Raw genomic sequence first — 16492 nt, forward strand, 5'->3', positions numbered from 1 at the left:
TCCTGGGCCACCCTGAGACAGAGGCTGGGTCTGGAGCAGGGCTGTCTGACCAGGGTGTGCCCACAGAGCTGGGATGGGACAGGCCTCACTCCCTCTGCTCGAGGCTTTTCAAGCCCACTTTTTTCAATCTAGAGATTTCACAGAAAAACCATGTTTTCAGCTTCTCCTGAAAAGTCAGATTCACCCTCAGGTGCCACCTCCTTCCCCTGGGCATCTCTGCCTGGACAAGCCACCGTCTACCTGGGGTATATGCCAGCCATGGGTCCCACCAACCCCCAACTGTCACCCCGTGGCCCATGGCTGCTCAGAGGTCCCTGGGCACATCTGAGGCTCTGTCCCTGTGGGATGAAAGCCACCGGGAGGAAGCTTTCCTTAACTGCCTTCATGAGCTCTGGCAGCCGAGGGGCCACGCTGACCCCAGCATCACACAGAAGGCTGGGACATGCCCCCTCCCCCAAAAGCAGTTTTGGCCACACTGTGTTCCCCCTTTCACGGCTGCACGATGTGGCGGCATTTTAACCACCCCTTCTCAATGCACAACCCGGACAGGCTGTTCTCAACACTCTACTGCAAACCACACACCATTTTATGTCGCCAGAAAGACCCCAAATTTCTGTTCAAAAAGATGGTACCAGTTTCAGTTCCCACCAACCTCGAAGGCAGAGACAAAAGGACAGTGTGCCTCTCCTGTAACCTCATTTCTTCGGTGACTGAAGCTGAGGGCAGAGTCCACGCCTGGGCACAGGGCTGCCACCACAGCAGCCACCGCCCCCAACCCTCACTCCTCCTCCCAGAGACGACCTGCGCTCTGCTCAGAAGCAGACCTCCTCATGCTGAACTCACTCGGGCCCAGTGTGCCAAGGGGGCCTGGTTTTGGGGCCAGCAGGTTCTGCCTGATGCTCAGAGGGTAACTGGATGCTGAAAACCGTGAGTCTTTCTTCAACTCAGGGGAATGTTTCCACAGCAGGCCAGGCCTCACTGACGCAGGCCTCCATGACAACTGTCTGGCACTGACTGAGGGTGAAGTGAAATATCAGAAGCTGAGAGCCAGCGCCTCATACAAAGCTGGGAAGTAACAAAAGCCCACCAAGAGTTTTGCCCACGGCTTTCCCGGGCCTTGAAGCATGACGAGATCATGAAGGAATTCTTAACAGGACCCGGTTAGTATTAAACAGGTTGTATTGGGGGGTCTGAAAAAACTCCCCAGGCCTCCACAAACAAGTTTACTGGGCTCTGAAGGAACTCCCCAAACCTCCATGATTTAGCAGAAGACAAGATAAGAGTAAACACCTGGACCCATTTAGATCAAGTAAATTTACTGAGGCTCCAGAGGAAGATCAGGACTCGAACTTAGTTATAGATTAGAAGAATTTAATCACATATGTCTTTAGATGAATCACACTTACACGTAGACATAGAGCCTAGAAGGTTTATAAGCTCTGGAAAAACTCTGTAATCTGGAGTTAAGTCTGGTAATCATTTCCAGGCCATCTCCCTGTAACCAGTTACAGAAATAAAATCTCTCTTCTTCCCCAGTTCATCTGCATCTCGCTATTGGGCCTGGGGAATGAGCAGCCCGACCCTGGGTGTGGTCCGGGAATGTTTTGTTCTCGGCGTGACCTGCTTTCTCATCTGTGGTCTTCTCTGTCTTCTGGGACTCCTGTTGTTGGCACGTGGGCTCCTCCAGGGCCACTCTCCCTTTACCTGGCGGAATCCCCTCCTGTGGCTTCCCTGGGCTGAGAGCAGAGGGAGGGAGGGTGGCCTGCAGAGGTCCCTGGCTGACTCTGACTCAGTGGAGCTCGTGCCATTCTTCACAGCCGACTCTCACTGAAAATTCACTCTTCCTGAAGCTCCCCCATTACACTGGGGTCCGAGGGAGCTGCCTATGCTGCTGGTTTGGGTTCTCTCTTTTCTTTGAAATACTGGTTCCCTGCCCCCCGAAAAAAAGCAAGGACACACCTAGACCTGCAGGCCTAGCTCCACTGCTGGGGTCTCAACCTCCAGGCTGAGGGTGCAGCAGAGTAGCTGCGTTTCCTGCGTGCCCCAGGCATCGGCTGGTCCCAGCATGTGCACCCCTTTACCCGCTGAGCCTCTGGCAGCCAGGGATCACGTCCTGCCAGGCAGGGAGGCTCTGTCCCTGTGTGAATGACAAAGAGGGGTGCTCACAGCTGCCCTCTGGCACCACACCCAACATGGTCTCCAAGGCAACCAAGGGTATGTGGACCCCCAACCACTCCAGTCTCCTTTGGCAAATGAGATGTCCTCTCCTTCACGGGGCATTAGGGGCTGACCAGCAGGGGTCGTGGAGCCGAGCTAGAGCTCTGGTCTTGTGAGCAGCTGTGCCATCTCTGTAGAAAACGTCCTTCCATCAGAACCAAATCTCCTGCAGCCAAAGATGGGGAGCTATTCAGGAGCGGCTGAGCTCTGGCCCCTGCCCCGTTTCCGGGCTGGTCTTTGTGGCACTGCCTGTGCCTGCAGCTGTCTCTGGGACCAGCACCTTGTCGCCAGCGCCGGGAAATTCAGGGGAGCCACTCTGAGTTCCTCCGAGGACCCACAGCCCCAGTGCCCAGGACCCTCGGGAGTCCCGGGGCTCAGGGGCATGCGTGTCCTGCCGGGCAGGTGCTGACCTGCGATCCAGCTTCCCCTACTCCCCCGCCCTCCTGTTCAGTTCAATTCAGTGAACAGAGGACCTGGGGGCGGGGGGAGGGGGCTGCCGCCTAGGCTCAGGGCGCTCTCTGGGAGGGATCTGGGCGGATCGTCGGGGTGGGCGGCTCCTTACTGGGGTCTCCACCCTCTTCATTTTAGAGCCGTGGCCGGCGGGCCTGGGTTTCCCAACGCCCCAGAAGCCCGGCGAGGATCCCCGGCCTCCCTGGTGACGGCGGAGAGGGGCTGCTGTCCGCAGGAGGCCCCGACCCCGGCCCCGGCCCCTCTACGCCCCCAGGAACGGGATGTCCTTGCGGGGCTTCTCCGGGAACTGCAGGGCGTACAGGCGGGCCATGTACTGGAGCTCAGGCATCACCAGCCTCTCGCACACGCGCCGTGTCTGGTTGTCCAGGCCCGGCCGGAGGTTGTAGCCCAGGATGTCCGCCCTGCCGGACTGGTAGGGGCGCAGGCGCGGGTCTCTAATCTGCGTGTGGTTCTTGGGCGCGCCGCCGTCCTGCAGGCACAGGGTCGCGAGTTCGCGCCTCCGGGCGCGCAGCCGCTCCACCTCCCCGCGCAGCCGCCGCGGCCCCAGCTCGGCGTGCAGCTGCCCCCAGAGGGTGCGGTTGAAATGCTCGTACAGGCGCCAGTCCAGCGCGCACCAGCTCCGCGCGCGCTCCCGGGTCTTGGGCGCCAGGCGGGTCACGGAGCGCGCGCTGCGGGAGTTGATCCTGAAGGCCACCACGTCGTCCAGCGCCCAGCGCAGCCGGCGCCGCAGCAGCACCAGGGACTCGTCCAGGTGCTCGGCGATAAGCACCAGCTGGAAGCGCCGCTCCACCTCCGCGATGCGCGCGCGCACGTAGCTCTCCTTGCGCGGCGCGTTGGGGTCGAAGCCGAAGTCGAACCACATGTTGTTCTTAGCGTAGACGTTCTTGAGGAGGCGGCTGTCGTTGTAGAACGTCCGCGGCGAGGCCAGGAACGCGTCCAGGCTCGGGGCGCGCAGGAAGGCGGGGGCGTAGGTTTTGTAGTAGATGAAGGAGGACTCCAGCTGGAACACGGGGTTCCTCAGGATGGAGAAGTAGAAGGTGTTGTTGGGCATGACTTTCTGCACCTGTGTGGCGACAGAGAGGCGGGCTGCGGACCGCGGGCCCGGGCCAGGGTGGCCCACCCGCGGGGAGGGGGCGCGTCCTGGCCATACCCGCTCCGGGAGCCCCCCATCCACACATCTGCGGAGGGACCCGGGCCTGGCACCTCCTCGTGCAGTAGCTGCGGGAGCAGAGCCAGGGCCACACGCGGGCCCTGCAGCACGGTCACTGGTTCCCGGGGGCCCAAAACAGAGGCCAAGGACGCCAGGAAGGGGCCTCAGCAGGAGGAGGCCGTGGGCAGAGCAGGAGGAGGGAGGAGGAGCTCCCACTGACACCTCGAGGAGACGCAGAGGCCTCTAGGGGTGGGATGCTGTGGGGCACAGACACAGCACGAAGGGCCCTCCGCAGGCCCCTGGCACAGGGGGCCTTCAGCACTCCACCAGCTGCCCACAGGCCAGGGTGACACCCACCTAACAAAGAAACTGAGGCCCAGAGAAGGCCCATGACCCAGGTTCCTGGCAGGGTGGGTCTGGACTCACCCTCACTTGTGCCCCCTCAGAGGTCCTGGAGGATATACCCCACCCACAGAAAGTAAAGTCATCCAGAGAGTCATGCCCAACTACACCACTGGTTTCTCCATCCTCAGAAACCCAGGGAGAGAACAGTGGGAGGCCTCCTCCCTGCTCCCACCCTCTTCCTATCCCCTCGTCCCGAACCCTGCTCCTCCCTCTGCCCCGCAGCCCCCACCCCACAGCACACCCAAGCTGCCCCGCTCTCTGCCCACCACCTCTCCCCACCGGGCCTCCCTCTGGCCTCACCTCATCACCTAGCCTCTGCTGGCCGTTCTCCACAGAGCGCTGGGGGTGACCCTAAAGCACCTGTGCCTGCCCACAGCCCTCCTGCCCATGGTCCCTGCCCTGCTACTTTTGTAAGGAAGGTCAGGGAAGCCCTGGGGGGAAGAGGGCTCTATGCTGAGACCTGAGGGACCCAAAGGAGGGCCTGCAGCCACAGGAGCGAAGGTCATGGGGTGGGGTGAGCCGGGCCTGTGCAGTACCAGAGGAGGCCAGAGAAGCGGGAGAGCACTGGGGATGCCCTTGGGCAGGGGCTATGGGACTCCCAGGTCTCATTCCAAGAGCAACTGTAGGCGACTGGCTGCCTGGAGGGGCAGGGGTTGGCTCAGCAGGACGTGCGGCCCAGGCCCTCCCCACCCCCTCTCTGCATGCCCGGCCCCTAAGCCTTCCACCTCCTCTCCAGCCTCCAGGCTACACCTCTCAGACCCTGCAGCTACAGTCACGGCCGCAGCCCACCCTCCTGCCCAGCAGACCACCGCACCTCAGGCAGGTTGAACCTCAGGTGGTTGCACATGATGTTGAAGTGCTGCTGCGGCTCCATGCCTTCCACGTAGCGTGCCAGGAAGAGCCTGGGATAGCCCAGGTGGAGGTGCAAGCCGGCGGGCAGCGCCACGGACAGGTTGTGGGTCTCGGCAAAGCGGTAGAGGATGTTGAGCACCGTGCTGCTGGCCGTCTTGTGCGTCTTCAGGAACATGATGTTGGTCACCGGCGGCCCCTTGGCCTGGCCCCCAGACAGGCTGGGAGGGAAGGCACAGGCCACCATCAGCAAGGGTGCAGATGCCCCGACCCCCGCTTAACAGTGAACCCCAGCCCGGCAACCGCAACGAGAGACCTCCCAACCTGAGCCCCCCAACTCTAGGCCAGGGGGCCCACTGGGTAAACACAGAACCATGGCCCCAAGCCTTGCCCCACTCCACAACCTCCCATCTGGTGGCCCAAACACAAACTCCCCCAACTGTCTTCCGTAACCATGCTCCCCAACTCTGTGCCCCTGAGAACTAAAAATAAAACCCTAAATGAAACCAAACTTCGCCAAAGGGACCCCAGACACACCTTAAAACTGAGTTCCCAGCAGTGATGGGATGGGAGGTCAGACCCATCCCATCATCACACCCCCTCCCCTTTGCGGTTTAGACACAGCAACTGCCCAGGGTGAATGTTAAATAGAGACCATGAAGAAAATGTGGCACATATATACCATGGAATACTATGCAGCCATAAAAAAGAATGAGTTCATGTCCTTTGCAGGGACGTGGATGAAGCTGGAAACCATCATCCTCAGCAAACTCACACAGGAACAGAAAACCAAACACCGCATGTTCTCACTCATAAGTGGGACTTGAACAATGAGAACACGTGGACGCAGGGAGGGGAACAGCACATACCAGGGCCTGTCGGGGGGTGGGGGGCAAGGGGAGGGAAAGCATTAGGACAAATACCTAATGCATGTGGGGCTTGAAACCCAGATGACGGGTTGATGGGTGCAGCAAACTGTCAGGCCTCTGAGCCCAAGCTAAGCCATCATATCCCCAGTGACCTGCACGTAAACATGCAGATGGCCTGAAGCAACTGAAGATCCACAGAAGTGAAAATAGCCTTACCTGATGACATTCCACCATTGTGATTTGTTTCTGTCCCACCCTAACTGATCAATGTCCTTTGTAATCTCCCCCACCCTTTAGAAGGTTCTTTATAATCCCCCACCCTTCAGAAGTTTCTTTGTAATTCTCCCCACCCTTCAGAATGTACTTGGTGAGCTTCACCCCCTGCCCCCAAAACCTTGCTCTTAACTTCACCGCCTGTCCCCAAACCTATAAGAACCAATGATAATCCCACCACCCTTTGCTGACTCCTTTTTTGGACTCAGCCCGCCTGCACCCAGGTGAAATAAACAGCCATGTTACTCACACAAAGCCTGTTTGGTGGTCTCCTCACACGGATGCGTGAGACACAAACCACCATGGCCCGTGTATACCTGTGTAACAAACCTGCACGTTCTGCACCCGTGTCCGTTTAAAGTAAAATTTTCTTTTAGTAAAATTTTCTTTTAATTAAAAAATAAAACGAGACCATAGCCCAGCAGAACCGACTGTGGCCATAAGACACCAAATTATCAACAAGACCTGAGGCCACGCCAGGCAGGGGCGAAGCCACGCACACTGCACTTAAAGCAGAAACCGGGTTCTCCCTGCCACAGGAGGTTTCTTTTTCTCTGGCAACCAAACACCGGCCTTGAGATGAACAACGTTAAAGCAGGTGCAGCTCACCCCCCGCCAGACGCTGCCTCGCTGACCCCTGCTCCACCAGCCAGAACCACAGCTGCAATCGGACAAAAGCCTCATCTCAGTAACTGTCTCCTGAGCAGGGACCCCCAGCCCCGAACTGGTTCTGGTGGTTTACAGAGGCTGCGCACCGAGTGCTTCCCGTCCCAGCTTCACCTTCTGACGTGCGGGGCCTCATTGTAACGCAGTTAGATGAGCAGTCTCCACCCCAAGGTGAACGTGGGTCACGTGTAACACACGTGTTTGTTCAGGACACGTGTGTCAGGACCCCCTTTACGAATATCCACAGCCCCTGCCGTCACCTGCTGAACGTGTACTTGGCCAAGCCATTCAGAGTAAGCCCCGTCCCACCCCCTCCCTCGAAGCGTCCCCTCACAGCCTTTCCACGGCTGTGCACCCAGCCTGTGGGATGTCCACACTTTATCAGAAACAAAGTCTCCTCTCCAAATTTATGTATGTCATGATTCTTCAGTTGACACCCTCAACCCTGGAACCCCCACCAGATTCATCACTGCGCCCCAACCTACAGACCCTCAGCCCCAGCCTCAGGGCCACACAGAGAGTGTCCTCAGACCCACCTCTGTTTCCCTCAGGGGCTACACCCTCTGGCCCACACGTCACCCCGGCCTGCTCCCTGGCGTCCAGGCGTGCCCGTGCAGCTGGCTCTGTGACCTCATGCGACATCATGCGACATCATGTGACCTCAGCCACACATGCGGTGCTTCTTGGCGGTCCCTTCACACCAGGAAAAGGAAGGACCCCAAAGCCCAGACTGGTGGCCAGATGTAGGGCTGGAGTAGACGCTGGGCCCACTCCTGGAACCCCATCACGACACCTACCCAATGGGCCTGGAGTAGCAGGCGCCCTCCCTGCCCCAGAGCAGAGCCAACAGGAGTGACCAGGATGGTGGGGTCAGGGTCTCCAGGCCTAACCAGCCCGGGCGACCCGGGTGAGCAAAGACAGGGTCCGTGGGGCCTGTCTCCCGCAGCTCAGCTCGGCCCAGAGGACACTGGTACTTCCTCTCTCTTCCAACCAGAGGGGCTGGGGAGTGGCAGGGCCTGGAAGACCCTCCCAGCAGGCTGGCTGAAGCCCTGTCTGGAGGCACAGCTGGGCTGCGAGGTAGGCACAGGTGGGCACCTCCATGCACAGGGGCTCCACAGAGGATGTACCACAGGCGGGCAGAGGAGAAGGTCTCCAGGCGGGCCCAGGGCTGCGAGGTCTGTCCTGAGCACAGTTCTGACCTTTTCCTTCCCAGATCCCAGCCCAGGCCCAGCCCAGGCCCACAGCCACCTCTGTTGTGGGGAGCAAGAAGGAGGCCTCCAGCCCTGCCCGCCACACGTAGGGACCCTCTGCACACACTGGCTGGCTCTGCCCCCAAACCCAGACCCGGCCCCTGCTCCCCAGAGCCCTCCCCAGAGGCCCAGGCAGGTTTATGGTTAACAGGAGACTCTCCAGGTGCCCCCAAGGAAGGGCCCATCTGCCCCTCCTCTTCCAGAGGGATTCAGGCCCAGTGGGGAGGCGTGACCATGCTGGGGTCCCGGGCTCTGCCCTTGGGGCTGTTAGGAGGCGCCTGCCTGGGGCAGGATTTACGGTGGGGGCAGGACTTACGGTGTGACCAGCTCTAAGTCCATGAGATGGAATCTGGCCAGCACCAGCAGAGTCAGGGCCAGGAGGAGGAGGAGGATGACCCGGAAGTACCTGTGGAAATGGCAGCCGTGAGTGCCCAGGCCGGGCTGCGCCAGCCCCACCCCACCTCCCATCCTTCGGCCAAGCCCAGGTCCTTGGGCCACACAGGTCTGGGCCTCCCCTCATCTCTGTAACATCTTGTCCTCAAATCCACTGGGTGCCGGCCCAGTGGTTAGGGGGTCTCAACCCAGGACAGGCCTGAATCTGATCCCACCCCAACCACCCCTGAATGGCTCAGGGCTGGAAAGAGCCTAGTGGATGAGCCATCCCCTTCCCTGGGGTTCGGGAGCTGACAGGGCTGCGCTCCTGGGACCAGAGGTGGGAGCAGGTCAGGGGACCTCTACCCAGGCAGGGCCCCCGGGAGACTGTGATGGGACGGAGACCCTGAGCTCCGCACCCAGGGGATCTGGAGAGGCTGAGAGTTTGGTGCAATGGACTGTGCGCCCCCAAAATCCACAGGCCAAACCGCTAACATACAGCGTGGCAGTGCCTGGAGGTGGGGCCTCTGGGACATGTCAGGGTTGGACGAGGTTGTGAGGGCGAGTGGAGTCCCTGTAATGGGATTCGTGTCCTTCTGAGACAAGGAAGAGACCAGAGTGCAGCTTCCACTCCCCACCCTCACTCCCCATATGGGGACACAGAGAGAAAGTGGCATCTGCAGGCCAGGAGGAGGGCCCTCCTAGGAACCCGCCACGCTGGCTTGAGATCACGTGCCTTCCGGCCTCCAGAACCGTGAGAAGCACATGTCTGCTGCTGGGGCCATCCTGTCTGTGGTGTCTGCTGTGGCAGCCCGGGCTGACTGGGCCTGAAGGAAGCATGATGTCTCCAGACAGGGAGGCGGGGCCCACACGAGGAGGCCTGAGGAGGCCTGGCCTGGGTCCCAGGAACCTGGCAGGTGCAGCCAAATCAGGGAAGAGCAGATCTGGATAAGGCCTGACTGCAGAGTCGGGCAGGGAGCCAGGGTCCCCCATCCACTGGGCAAAGCTCCCCATCAGGTGACAGCAGCAAAGAGGCCCCTCAATGATGGGGTGGGGCTACCACGTGGGCCGGGTTCCCTCAATGATGGCGTGGGGGTGCCACGTGGGCCATAGTGTCTCGGTGCAGGTCAGGCACAGGCTATAAGGGAAGCAGACACCACACCTGCATTCGACGAGCTCAGCATCTGGAGAGGACACAAGGGGTGAGCTTCCTGCTTGGACTGGGGCCTTTGCATGGGGCTTTACAGAGTACACAGGAGCACAACAAGCCAGTGGGGAAGGAGGAATTGTAACCAAGGCAAAGCAGGGCAAGAAGCCCAGCAGCTGGGAGGAGAGGGCAGGCGGCAGGTGGGGCAGGGGGCTGGGGGTGCTAGAACAGCAGGGAGACAGGACCCAGGCCCAGTGCGACGTCACTCTTCACCCTCCCGGGACGTGGAATTGGGTTAGGATCTGCCCCCCTGTTCAGTGATCACAGGACCATTCATGCTCTGCTGGGAGAAGAGGGGAGGGCTGGGCTGGCTCTGCCCCGCCCCACTGGCCCCTGCCCAAGAACAGTTCCTGACAGGCAGGTCCTCACTCCCACATGCTGGCCCACCACTCCTCTCCTTTTGGGGAAAGGAGATGATTTTTGCATAAAATAATCTTGAATTTTAGCATAATCCCCAAGAAGAGAATTTTTAACTAAGAAGTCACTTCTAAAGTTCAAACGGACAAAAAACATATAGTGATGGCCAGAAAAATTGTAAACAGTCATGATAACGAACATCAGCTCTCCCAGATCTACTCCATAGATCACAATCAGTTCCATATGGGTCAAAGATTTAATGTAAAAAAATAAAACCACCGAAGTCAGAGGATAAAGGAGAATGAGGCTGGCGCGGCGGCTTACGCCTGTAATCCTAACATTTTGGGAGGCAGAAGTGGGAGAATTGCTTGAGCCTAGGCGCTTGAGGCCAGCCTGGGCAATATAGTGAGACCCCATCTCTACGTTCTTGAAACATTGCTGTTGGAATGTTTCAAGGATGGCTGCGCCAGGGTGGCCAGGTGCATTCTGACGGCAAACAGGGGCAGCCCTCAAGACCTCAAGCCCCCCACAGTCCCCTCACCCTGCATGGGACCTCAAGTCACCCCTGGGGCTGTGGCCACAGCAGTGAGCTGGCAGGCAAGGCTCTGGTCAAAGTGCCTGCCCCACTCAGCCACTAGCTGGCCCACATGGGGCCAGCTCAAGGCTGCCAACAGCCCAGCCCCTCACGGGAACCACCCAGTAGTCCACAGCGGAACCTCCAGCTCCAAGACTGCAGCTTTCAGCAGAACCTCTTCATATGACATCTTGTCTCTTTTCTTCCACACCAAGGGTGTGGGTCTCGAAGACACTGGGGATGGTAGAACCAGGAACTCCCATCATATCTCACACTTCATCCTCAGGGCACACACAGCACCTCAGACACCAAGGCCAGCGCCACCACCGTGGCTCTACCACAGCTACGCTTCTAGGAGATGGGACAGGAGCTTCCCGGCCCTCCCTTCACCTCCACTCTACAATTTTTCAATGCACCTTCCAGTCCTTAGTCAAAATGGAACCACCTTGAAGAGGTTCCCAGCGGCCAAGGCCCAGTAAACTCTAGAATCCCCAGGCACAGGGAGGAGAGCGTGAGGGCCGCAGAGCAGAGAGGGCCATGCACCCCAGGCAGAATCAGGGTCCCGCTGGAGACACCCACAGCTTCAGGAGAGAGGACATGTTTTCCCAAACCCAGACGAGGCCCTACACGGACCGCGGAGCTCCTGCTCTGCGGCTGGATCCGTTCTGCGGACTTGCCAAGACCCTCCCGGGAGAGGGCTGCACGGGGTGCGACTCCGCGCAGTTAGCGATTAACCCACTGATAAGGCCCGGGGTGCGAAAGGCAGTTTTATGGCTCCGCACAGTTAAAGATTAACCCACTGATAAGGCCCGTGCGGGACACCAGCAGGGTCTCTCAGCCGCCACCCTTGGCCATCACTTCCTTCCGCTATAGTCAACTCCTTCCTCAAACACCCTGCACGTTTATGGTCCCTCACTCTGCACCTTTATGGCCCCTCTGCACTTCTTTGGGAGACACTGGCCACGTGTTTGAGAGCTGCTTTCACACTTACAACACTCACCTTGGCCTTGGGGCAACATGAATCGGTCTCTGTTCTTTGCAACTGCCCAATTAAAACAATGAGGTTTCCAGAGAAATGCTACAGCTTTCTCAAGGCGGGCTCTTGCCTTGCCAAAAGACCTGCTAGTCCCACACCTGCAGGGATCAGGCAGGGTGGTCGATGTTGGAGCAACCGGGAAGGGGGCCCAGGAGGTGAGTCCAGCCACAGGTGCACTTGACCGACCCAGAGGACCGTGGGGCAGTGAATGGGCGATGTGTTGCACCAAGCAGAGAGATGGTGTTTCTGTCCTTACACCAGGAGTTACACATTGTTACACATTCTTTAAGGAGAGCCCATGGCTGCACTACTGTGAATTTACTAAAAACCACTGAATTGTGCACTTTAATTGGGTAAATTCTTTAGTATGTGAATTGCATCCTAATAAGCCTGTTAAAAAAGTAAAAAATCGGCCGGGCACGGTGGCTCAAGCCTGTAATCCCAGCACTTTGGGAGGCCGAGACGGGCAGATCACGAGGTCAGGAGATCGAGGCCATCCTGGCTAACACGGTGAAACCCCGTCTCTACTAAAAAATACAAAAAACTAGCCGGGCGAGGTGGCGGGCGCCTGTAGTCCCAGCTACACGGGAGGCTGAGGCAGGGGAATGGCGTGAACCCGGGAGGCGGAGCTTGCAGTGAGCTGAGATCCGGCCACTGCACTCCAGCCTGGGCAACAGAGCGAGACTCCGTCTCAAAAAAAAAAAAAAAGTAAAAAATCAATTCAAAATGTTAAAGAGTTTAGCTGCTAAAAAACTTGAAAGCTAATGATTGTGGGGGGAAAATGAAATATTGCCAAAAATTATAAACCATTTGACATTGCTTTCAAGTGCCTTTAGCTCTTAGGGGCTTCGTAAAGTCCCCAAGGACCCTCCCCTCAAGCTGAAGCTGCCTTATGGGACTCACAACTGGGGGAACTGCAGCCAGGCCCTGCCGCCTTTGCTCTGAGGGTTGCCAGAGTAGCTCAGTGGTTCCCAAAGGGCCTCAAACTTCCCGCTGTTGGGGCCTCGGGGCTTGGAGGCCACCGACCTGCTGCCTCCTTGGGAGCGCCCAGAAGGTCTGGCTTTCCAGCTCTGGGCAAGTTGCTGGGACTGATGGTTCTTGATCACGCAGGGCCATCAGGGGCCACAGTGCACCTGCCCCGGACAAATGGCCCTGGCAAGTCCCTGAGGCTCCCCAAAAGAAAGAGCAGAGAGGCCAGGGAGGCACTGGCCCAGTTCCAGTGGGGACAGAGGGGACGGCTTGAGGCACCAGGCCCAGGCCCCGGCCCTGGGAGTACAACTTGGTGACACATGAGTGCCTGCAGCACAGCAGTTCCCAGGGCATTCAGAGAGAATTCTGCAACTTTTGAGTAAGAACCAACAAAATATCTAAAATTAGGGGTAATAAAAGTCTTGGGCAGGTGTGGTGGCTTTTACACCTGTGATCCCAGCACTGTGGGAGGCTGAGGTGGGAGGATCAATTGAGTCAAGGAGTTCAAGACCAGCCTAGGCGATATAGTGAGGCCCCATCTCTGTGAAAAACACAAAGATTAGCCAGGTGTGGTGGCTTGAGACTGTGGTCCCAGCTACTCACGAGGCTGATGCAGGAGAATCACCTGAGTCAGGGAGGTGGAGGCTACAGTGAGCCTTGATCTCACCACTGCACTCCAGCCCGGGTGACAAAGCCAGTCTCTGTCTCAAAAAAATAAACAAACAACAACAACAACAAAAAACGCACCTTAAGACATCCTATCTCCAGCTCAGGGAACTTCTGGTTTTGGAAACCTTGATGACTATGAGGAAGACTCATTCAAATTCTTATGGCGATGGTTTTTCACACTCCAGGATTAAACACACACACACAATACAAACACACACAACACACAAACATACACATACACAATACACAATACACACACATAATACAAACACACACAATACACACACATACACACAAATACACAATATGCATACACAATACACACACTCACAAATACACAATACACACATACGTATACACAATACCACAGACATACATTACATATACACAGGTACTCACATACACAATATGGTACATACACCACATACACACTACTGGTACATACACACATAATACACCATACACACCAATACATAATACACATACACACAATACAAAACACACAATACCACATACACACAATACACAATCACACATACATACATGTAACTACGTAATACACACATACACGAATATGTACACACACAATACGTACACAACACAATACACACACATACACATATATGCAGACCATATACACATACATACATACCACACCATACACAATACACGATACTAGGCCGGGCACGGTGGCTCACGCCTGTAATCCCAGCGGCACTTTGGGAGGCCGAAGGGTGGGCGGATCACAAGGTCAGGAGATCAGCCATCCTGACTAACACAGTGAACCCCCGACAGCCGGGCGCGATGGCGGCGCTGTGGGTCCCGAGGCTACTCGTAGGCTGAGGCAGGAAGAATGGCGTGGGCCCGGGAGGCGGAACCTTGCAGTTGACCGAGATCACCACCACTGCACTCCAGCGCTGGGTGACAGAGGCGAGACTCCCATTAAAAAAAGAAAAAATACACACACAGTACATAACACACACTACACAATACATACACACAATACAGCACACATACACATACACACCACAAATACACACACATTACATATACAGATAGTCAATATAGCACACACCATACCACATGCATATACAGTATGTATATACACACAAACACACACATACATACAGATACATACACATACACACACATGGACACACACATCCCCCTGCGGTTCCTTCTGACCACCTCACTGAACATGAATGAACTTTATGGCAAAATAAACTTTCTAAATTAACTGAAACCTGTCTCAAATTTGTGAGGTTCATAGGTTTCAGTTAGTTGAGAAAGCTTATTTTGCCAAGGTTGAGGATGTGCACCCGTGACCCAGGCTCAGGAGGCCCTGATGACGTGTGCCCAGAGCACGGTTTGGCTTTATACATTGTAGGGAGACATGAGACATCAGTCAGCATATGCAGGGTGAACATTGGTTTGGTCTGGAAAGGCGGTGCAACTCAAAGCAAAGGCAGGAAGACTCCAAGTGGGGAGGGCGCTTCCAGGTCATAGGTAGGTAAGAGACAAATGGTTGCATTCTTTGGAGTTTCTGATGAGCCTCTCCAAAGGAGGCAGTCAGATATGCATTGATCTCAGTGAGCAGAGGGGAGACTTGGAATACAATGGGGGCCAGGTTGGCCCTAAGCGGTTCCCAGCTTGACTCCTCCCTTTATCTTACGGTGATTTGGAGGTCTCCAGATATTTTCCTTTCACATTTCCCCCATTTTCTCTTTAAAATCTTTTGGAGAAAGCATTTTAGAAGAAAATGAGTCTGTTCCCAGGTTTCGTCTGATCTGTCACGACTAGAATGGTTTATTCCTAGATAGGAAGGTCCTGAGTTATTAAGAAAGCTTATTTTTAGCAAGTTGGGAAGTCTCATGTCCTAGGAAGAGAAAATAGGGGGAGGAAGAAAGATAAACAACAACAAACCAAAGAATAATCCTGCAAAAATTGATATAGGCCCCATAACTTTAAAGTTCGTACATCGTAGGTGGGTATGAAAGTAGCTTATGTATATAAATAGGTTGCTGCTATTTTCTTCTGAAGTTTAAGTTGTCTGGCTTCAGTTCGCAGGGCTTTAAGAAAGCACAGCTTAGGTTTTAGTGACTCCAAATTAGGAAAAATGAGGGGGGTGGGTGGGCATGGTGGCTCATGTCTGTAATCCCAGCACTTTGGGAGGCTGAAGCAGTTGGATCACCTGAGTTCAGGAGTTTGAGACCAGCCTGGCCAACATAGTGAAACCTCATTTTACTAAATAATAATAATAATAATACAAAAGTTAGGCAAGCACGGTAGCAGGTACCTGTAATCCCAGATACTAGGGAGGCTGAGGGAGGAGAATTGCTTGAACCCAGGAGGCGGAGGTTGCGGTGAGCCAAGATCACACCACTGCACTCCAGCCTGGGTGACAAGAGCAAAACTCCATCTCAGAAAAAAAAAAAGAAAGAAAAGAAAACAAAACAGAAAAATGGGGAGGGAGCAAGCAAAGGAAAAAAAAAATTGCAAACATTATTTTGAAGACTTGTAGCCAAGGAAAATTAGGATTAGGTCCAAACTGTAGAAAATAATAAAAATTGAAAACATTAGGCAAGACTAGAATCTAAAAACAGGTGCACCACCATTTTGAAACATAATTTTTCTCTCTCCAGTTTCCCATTTTCACTAACGACAAATCATGGTAAGACTGATTTGCTTTGTTATACTTGGCCTGATTATTTGTATATAGTACAGCAAGAATAATTACTTTTTACATAGGCTTTTATTTATTTATTTTGAGATGGAGTCTCGCTCTGTCGCCCAGGCTGGAGTACAGTGGTGTGATCTCCACTCACTGCAAGCTCCACCTCCTGGGTTCACGCCATTCTCCTGCCTCAGCCTCCCAAGTAGCTGGGACTAGAGGCGCCCACCACCACACCTGGCTAATTTTCTGTATTTTGAGTAGAGACGGGGTTTCACCGTGTTAGCCAGGATGGTCTCGACCACCTGACCTCATGATCCACCCACTTCGGCCTCCCAAAGTGCTGGGATTACAGGAGTGAGCCACTGCGCTCAGCCTACATAGGCTTTTAAATTGGCTTTGATGGAACATTGTTCCATAGGAGGAATCTCAGATAAGACTTTTTTTTTTTTATATACTTTAAGTTCTAGGGTACATGTGCATAACG

The 16492-nt window shown here is 55.6% G+C and overlaps 1 protein-coding gene across 1 annotated transcript; it reads right to left on the reverse strand.

Annotated features, from left to right (window-relative positions):
- Positions 1-1370: 1370 nt before the first annotated feature.
- GAL3ST2 (galactose-3-O-sulfotransferase 2) lies at positions 1371-8618 on the reverse strand. The gene is made up of 3 exons (XM_017862146.1): positions 8467-8618; positions 5058-5313; positions 1371-3751 (listed from the first exon to the last, which is right to left on the reverse strand). Exons 1-3 carry the CDS (start codon positions 8616-8618, stop codon positions 2930-2932), a joined length of 1230 nt encoding a protein of 409 aa, XP_017717635.1. The 3' UTR covers positions 1371-2929.
- Between the last annotated feature and the right edge of the window lie 7874 nt (positions 8619-16492).

Source organism: Rhinopithecus bieti, unplaced genomic scaffold, assembly GCF_001698545.2.
Source record: "Rhinopithecus bieti isolate Rb0 unplaced genomic scaffold, ASM169854v2 scaffold_63361, whole genome shotgun sequence".
Taxonomy (NCBI): Eukaryota; Metazoa; Chordata; class Mammalia; order Primates; family Cercopithecidae; genus Rhinopithecus; species Rhinopithecus bieti.

Coding starts and splice junctions, on each gene's coding strand:
- GAL3ST2 (XM_017862146.1), bottom strand. CDS start 8,618: ATGGGAGGTGGGGTGGGGCTGGCGCAGCCCGGCCTGGGCACTCACGGC. Junction 5,314..8,466: donor GACTTAGAGCTGGTCACACC/GTAAGTCCTGCC, acceptor CTTCCCTCCCAG/CCTGTCTGGGGGCCAGGCCA. Junction 3,752..5,057: donor TGAGGTTCAACCTGCCTGAG/GTGCGGTGGTCT, acceptor GTCGCCACACAG/GTGCAGAAAGTCATGCCCAA.